Raw genomic sequence first — 7500 nt, 5'->3', positions numbered from 1 at the left:
CACACGCACACCGCACGCACGTACACACCGCACGCACGCACACACGGAAAGCACCCACGCACTCGTCTACCCGCGAATGCACTCGAAAACCTCAATACCCGAAGGATGAGTGGACCGGAGGCAGAAAGTCCCGGGCCGCGAGAGTGTTTTGTCTTTGTGCAAACACGAACTCTCGAGAATGGCGAACCACGAAGTAAGAGCGAAGGGGAAGGCGAGCAAGGTCACAAACTTAAAAAAAAAGAAGGAGACAGAATAAAAAAAATAAATAAATAACGAAAAGAAGAAAAAAAAAAAAAGGATCGGATGTATTTGACGTTGGGGGAGGAGGAGGGGGGAGAGGGGGAGAAATCGTGCATTTCACATTTATAACAATGGCAAAAGCATAGAAAGCAGGAATGGAAATAGAAGTAAACTGGAAAGAAAAGAAGAAGAAGAAGAAAAGGAAGAGCGAGCGCGCGCCGAGAAGAGAGAGAGAGAGAGAGAGAGAGAGAGCGAGAGAGAGAGCGAGAGCGAGAGCGAGAGAGAGAGAGACAGACAAAGAGAGACAGAGATAGACAGAGACAGAGACAGACAGAGAGAGACAGAGACAGACAGACAGAGAAAGAAAGAAAGAAAGAGAGAGAGGGGCCAAACATCCACTTTTAACCCCTGCAACCTTGGCACATCGCAACCGGCTCTCAATATCCACACACAGATAATTCCCAGAGCAGATGAGGCTTCCAAAATGGGCAGCGGGAAGGGGAGGGGGAAGAGGGGAGAAGAAGAGGTGAGGAGGGAGGGGAGGGGAGAGGGGAAGAGGAAGAGGGGAGGAGGTGAGGGAGGGGAGGGGGAGAGGAGGAGGTGAGGGAGGGGGAGGGGGAGGGGAGGAAGAGGGGAAGAGGGGAGGGGAGGGAGAGGGGAAGAGGTGAGGGGGGAGAAAAGGGGGGAGATATATGGGCTGCGAATGGGGACGAAAATGAGTTAGTGAATGAGATAGGGAGAGAGGGAGCGAGGGAGAGATGGGGGAAGAATTAGAGGAAGAGGAAAAGAAGGAGAAAAAGGGAGAGAGAGATTGATGAAGGAAGAATAAGAGGAGGAGGAAGAGGAGGAGAAAAAATGAAGAGGAATAGAAGGAGGAGGAGTAAGAAGAAGAAGAAGAAGAAAAAAGAAGAAAGGAAGGATAGGGAGAACGAGGCGGGAGAGCGAGAGCGAAAGGGAACGAAAGGGAAAGAAAAAAGAACAAAAACAACAAAGAAAGAGAAAAAGAAAAGACGAAAAAAAGAAAAAAAGAAAAGACAAAACTCAAAGCAAAAGACAAGAAAAAGAATGAAAGAAAGAAAGAAAGAGAGAGCAGGACAGAAGCGCAGTAAGTTTCCACGAGAACAAACGGCGACCCCCCTGTACATAAACAGTGCCACGCGAGGCACTGTTATGAACCCGAACACAAAGACGTCAGTGCCATTAACCACACGGCCCGCCCTCGCCTGGCACTGTGTCGGAGGATTTAGCTACGGGGGCGGGAGGGGGAAGGGGAAGAGGAGGAGGAGGAGGAGGAAGAGGAGGAGAGAGGTAGGGGAGGGGGATGGGGAGGGAGAGGGGATGGGGAGAGATAGGGAGGGGAATGGGGATGTGGAAGGGGAAGGGGAAGGGGAAGGGGGAGGAGAAGGGAGGAAGAGGAGGAAGAGGAGGAGAAGGAGGAGGAGGAGGAGGAGGAGGAGGAGGAGGAGGAGGAGGAAGAAGAGGAAGAGGAAGAGAAGGAGGAAGAAGAGGGAGGAGGAGCAAGAGGGGGAAAGGGATGGGACAGGAAAGTTGGAGGGGGAAGGGGGAGGGTGAAGGAGGAAGTAAGCAAAAGGGCGTGGTTTCGAGGTGGAAGGGTGGGCGGCGTTAGAGGAAGGAGGGTGGGCGTGAATAGAGCTAAAGGCGTAGGCGTGGCTGAATGTAGAAAAGTAGGCGTGGTCAGAGGTAGAAAAGTGGGCGTGTCTAAGGTCGAAATGCGGGCGTAGTAATTTAAGTAAAAATAAGAACGTTCTCTGTTACGTGTGAACATGAGAAACCGCAGAACACAGGGTGATAAATATGTGGGAAACTAAACACCAGAAATTAAATGCGTTTATGTGTGTTTATATCTGATTCTGATTCAAACGCGCACGCACACGCACACGCACACGCACACACACACGCACATAAATGGACATAGGCCTACTCTATCAACATGAATAACAAATGTGCATAAGAAATAACAATAAATAATAATAATAAATAATGAAGACATGATAAACCTCTTTTCCCTCCCCCTCCCCCCCCTCTCTTCTCCTACTCTCTATCCCTATCTCTTCCCCTCTCCCCTCCCCTACCACTACCCACACCCCCTCCCTCCTTCCATTCTCTCTCCCTCTCCCTTTCCCCCACCCCCTACCCCCACTCCCCACCCCACCTCCTTTTTTTCCCCATATTTTTCTCCCTCCACTCCTACCGACAACATTTTTCCCCAACCTCCCTTATTTTTCCCTCTTCCCTTACCCCACCCAACCTACACATTTCCCCCACCCAATCTCCCCTTTCCCCCAAATCCCCTTTTTTTCATCCCTTACCCCACCAAACCTCCCTTTTTCCCCTCCACCCCTACCGAAAGCCCTTTTTCCCCCACTTCTCCCTTTTTCCCCTCCCTTACCCCACCAAACCTCCTTTTCCCCCTCAAATCCCCATTTCCCCCACATACTCCCCAAAACCATCCATTTCCCCCCATACCCCCAAAACCTCCCTTTTCCCCCACATACCCCACCCAACCTCCTTTCTCCCCAAATCCCCCTTTTTCCCCACCAAACCTCCCTTTTCCCCCACATACCCCCAAAACTATCCATTTTTCCCCCACCATACCCCCCCAAAACCTCCCCTTTCCCCCCACATACCCCCCAAAACCTCCTTTCTTCCCCACATACCCCCAAAACCATCCATTTTCCCCCAAATCCCCCTTTCCCCCCACATACCCCCCAAAACCTCCCCACATACCCCCCCAAATACCTCCCCTTCCCCCCCCACCCCACCCCCAATTTTTCCCCCCAGAAGCGGCAAAAAAGAGACACGTACTTGCGGCGAGGAATAGGGAATCTTCTCATACTGTGGCTCATCCCGCACGAGGTGGATCATCTGGGGGAGAAGAGAGAAGAGACGGTGGCTCAGGTGGAGTCCTGGTGGAGGGTCGTGGGCGCGGGGTATGGCGCCAGGGGGGAGGGGGGGATGGGTAGGTGGGTGGGGAGGGGTGTGGAAGGGGGTGGATGTGGTGAGGGTTTGGGGAGGGTGTGGAAGAATGTGGATGGGTGTGGTGTGGATGTGGATGTGGGGAGGGTGTGGTGTGGATGTGGATGGGTGTGGATGTGGTGAGGGTGTGGTGTAGTGTGGATAGGGTGTGGATGTGGATGTGGTGAGGGTGTGGTGTAGTGTGGATGTGGTGTGGATGTGGGGAATGTGTGGTGAGGGTGTAGTGTGGATAGGGTGTGGATGTGGATGTGATAAGGTGTGGTGAGTGTGTGGATGTGGATGCGGATATGTTGTGGGTATGAATAGGACACAGGTATCGTGCATAAAAGTTACAGATAACAAGAATGATTACAGAAACTTGAAGAAAAAGAAACTCACTAAAGATAAATATACATAAATATAACACATACACAAAATATACATATATATACATATATATACATTCATACATACATATATATATATATACATATATATATATATATATATATATATATATATATATATATAAACACACTTAAAAGAATTAAATAAACCGCACAAATAGGAATTCATAATGATGGAAGGTCTGCAATAAAATTATACCTGCAGGCGTAATTAATGCAGGTATAATCAGAAGAATTCAAAGGTGAAATTTATATTCACAAACAGGAGGGGGGGCGGGGGAAGGAAGAGAGGGAGAGGGAGAGAGAAGGAGAGGGGAGGGGAGGGGGAGGGGAGGGAAGGGGAGGGGAGGGAAGAGAGGGAGAGGGAGAGGGAAGGAGAGGGGAGGGGAGGGAAGGAGAGGGGAGGGAAGAGAGGGAGAGGGAGAGAGAAGGAGAGGGGAGGGGAGGGGGAGGAGGGGGAGGGGAGGGAGGGGAGGGAGGGGGGAAGGGGGAGGGGGAGGGAGAGAGAGGGAGAGGGAGGGAGGGAGGGAGGGAGGGAGAGGGAGAGGGAGAGAGAGAGAGAGAAAAAGAAAAGAAAAACACCCAACAACAGCGAGAGAGAGAGAGAGAAAAGAAAAAAAGCGACCAAAACACTAAAAGAAAAAGAGAAAGATTAAGACAAAAAAGTTAAAGTACTCAAAAAAATAAAAAAATAAAAAAAAAATAAAAATAAAAGGTAGTTCATTCGAGGCGTAATATCCCCCTGAAATTACACTTCCCATTTTCTCTTACGATCTGCCGTAAATTAAGAAGAAAACGGACCGTATAAAAAACGGAAGAAAAATGGCGGTCGCGTTCAAAAATAACCGTCTTTTGCGTCCGTTGAGAACACAGGAAACGGAAGACAAGTCAATAACCGGGAATAAGAAGAGAAAAAAGGAATTAATAAATCCATACAATAAAAGAAAAGAAAAAAAAACGGAATATATACATCAAAATCGCGGTAAAATACAGAATAGAAAATGAAAAAAGAGAAATAAACAGAAAAAAAAAAAATCATATAAACGTTATAACACAAGATACAATTATGTCGTTCACGGTTAATTATACGTCTGGCAGTTATTAAAAGTGAACAGCGTCCTTGCTAATTAATATTGTGATTTAAACATTAGTCACCGTATAGACTCCAGCGCGAGGTATGAACAAAAAATAATAATTAAAAAATACGAATGAATATGGGTGTCGCTTTTATTAACATAGTATTATTAAAAAAGAAAAGAGAGAGAGAGAGAGAGAGAGAGAGAGAGAGAGAGAGAGAGAGAGAGAGAGAGAGAGAGAGAGAGAGAGAGAGAGAGAGAGAGAGAGAGAGAGAGAAAGAAATGACATTTGTATTCAAGATGATATTAAATAAAAAAATAAAAAAATGATAATGAGATTTCTGGAGCAGCAACAATAATAATAATAATAACAATAAAAATAACATTAATGTTAATAGTAACAATAACAACAATAATAACAACAACAATAATAATAATAATAATAATAAAATACCAATAATAATAACAACAACAATAATAAAAACAAAATAAAATGAAACAAACAGACATCAAAAAAGCCTAGAATCGCAACACAATGGAAATGCATTAAATAAAGCTCTGCAGATTTAATTAATAAATGCTCGACAACTTTATTAAACAAGGCAAAAGAGCGAGAGAGACGTGTGGGTGGGATAAAGGGATAAAGAGAGAGAGAGAGAGAGAGAGAGAGAGAGAGAGAGAGAGAGAGAGAGAGAGAGAGAGAGAGAGAGAGAGAGAGAGAGAGAGAGAGAGAGAGAGAGAGAGAGAGGGAGGGAGGGGGAGGGAGGGGGAGGGAGAGGGGGAGGGGGAGGGAGAGGGGGAGGGGGAGGGGGAGGGAGAGGGAGAGAGGGGAGGGGGAGGGAGAGAGAGAGAGAGAGAGAGAGAGAGAGAGAGAGAGAGAGAGAGAGAGAGAGAGAGAGAGAGAGAGAGAGAGAGAGAGAGAAAGAGAGAAAGAGACAGAGACAGAGACAGAGACAGAGACAGAGAGAGAGAAAGAGAAAGAGAGAGAGAAAGAGAAAGAAAGAGAAAGAGAAAGAAAGAAAGAAAGAAAGAATGAGAAAGAGAGAGGAAAGAAGAAGAAAAAAGAGAGAAGATGAGAAGAGAAGAGAAGAGGAGAGGACCGGTAACGAGACGAGGGAACAGAAATGTCGAGAGAGAGAAAGCAAGAGAAAGAAGAGAGAGAAAGAGGAGGAAGAACGGAAACAAGGGAGAGCGAGCGAGGCGAACAGAGGAGAGGCGAGCCAAGAGGGGGGAGGGGGGGGGGCTGATCCCAAAGGGGGGGTGATCCAGGCGGTTGCAGTATACGCCATTAGGGGGGAAGGGGGTGAGGGGGAGAGGGTAAGAGGAGGAGAAGGAGGAGAACGAAGGAAGAGGAGAAAGAAGGAAGAGGAGGAGGACGGAGGAGGAGAACGAAGGAAGAGGAGGAGGAAGGAGGAACAGGAGGAGGAAGGAGGAAGAGGAGGAGGAGGAGGGAGGGACGGGCAGATTCCCTCTTTGTTCCTCCCTCTTTCTTTCCTCTTTCCTCCCTCCCTCCTCCTCCTCCCTCCCTCCTCCCTCCCTCCCTCCCTCCCTCCCTCCTCCCTCCCTCCCTCCCTCCCTCCCTCCCTCCCTCCCTCCCTCCCTCCCTCTTTCCCTCCTCCCCTCCCTCCCTCCCTCCCTCCCTCCCTCCTCCCTCCCTCCACCCTCTCCTCTCCCCCTTCCCTTCACCAAGACACCTTAGAAGGAGGGGCCCGACCGGCTCCTCCTCTCGCATCTTAATCCATTTAAGGACTTTCTTCAAGAGGCTCTATAGGAGTGTCGAGGGTCCTTGGGAGACGTAGGACATCGGCGGAGGGGAGAGGGGAGAGATAGGAGAGGGGAGGGGAGACGGGAGATAGGAGAGGGGAGAGGGGAGATAGGAGAGGGGAGAGGTGAGATAGGAGAGGGGAGATGGGAGAGGGGAGAGGGGAGAGGAGAGAGGTGAGATAGGAGAGGGGAGAGGTGAGATAGGAGAGGGGAGAGGGGAGATAGGAGAGGGGAGAGGTGAGATAGGAGAGGGGAGATGGGAGAGGGGAGAGGGGAGAGGGAGAGAGGTGAGATAGGAGAGGGGAGAGGAGAGGGGGAGAGGGGAGAGGGGAAAGTGGAGAGGGGAGATAGGAGAGAGGGGAGAGGAGATAGGAGAAAGGAGTCGGGGAGGAAGGGGAGAGAGGAAAGTGGAGGGGGAGGGGAGACGGGAGATGGGAGAGAGGAGAGAGGAGAGAGGAGAGAGGAGAAAGAGGAGAAAGGAGAGGGGAGAAGGGAGATAGGAGAGGAGAGAGAGGAAAGGGGAGAGAAGAGAAGGGAGAGAGAAGAGAGAGGAGATGCGAGAGAGGAGAGAGGAAAGGGGAGATAGGAGAGCGGAGAGTGGAGACAGATAGGAGAGATAGGAGAGATAGGAGAGAGGAGAGGGGAAAAGGGAGAGGAAGGAGGAGGAGGATGGGTCCAGCCTCTTACGGAAATCTATGGATGATCAGCCTTTTAAAAGGAATTCTTTCAAAGTTGGGAAACAATGTACGTAGAATTTCTCTTTTTTTCCCTTTTTTTGAGGGGGGAGGGAGGGGATAGGGGAGGGGTAGGGAGAGGGAGAGGAAGAGGGGAGAAATGTTCCTTCTCCATTTTTCATTTATTTGGTTGTTCCATTTCCTCTCCGTGACGTATCTTATCTACCCTCTGTCTGTCTCTTTCTCTATCTATATATCTATCTATTTCTGTTTCTCTTTCTCTCGCATTCCCTTTCCTATTTTTTTTCTACGTCACATGTTCTTTCCCGCCCCCTCTCCATTTCCCTCTCTCCATTTCCTCTC

At 49.0% G+C, this 7500-nt stretch overlaps 1 protein-coding gene across 1 annotated transcript in view; it reads right to left on the bottom strand.

The window, feature by feature from the left end:
* Positions 1-7500, bottom strand: part of LOC113818873 (plexin-B) — a 79267-nt gene that overhangs the window by 6506 nt on the left and 65261 nt on the right. The window contains exon 15 of the mRNA XM_070128479.1: positions 3067-3126. Within this exon, the coding sequence (XP_069984580.1) occupies positions 3067-3126 (60 nt within the window). The remainder of the gene's footprint in view (positions 1-3066; positions 3127-7500) is intronic.

This window comes from Penaeus vannamei, chromosome 12, assembly GCF_042767895.1.
Source record: "Penaeus vannamei isolate JL-2024 chromosome 12, ASM4276789v1, whole genome shotgun sequence".
Taxonomy (NCBI): Eukaryota; Metazoa; Arthropoda; class Malacostraca; order Decapoda; family Penaeidae; genus Penaeus; species Penaeus vannamei.
This window is presented reverse-complemented; position numbering and strand designations above follow the sequence as displayed.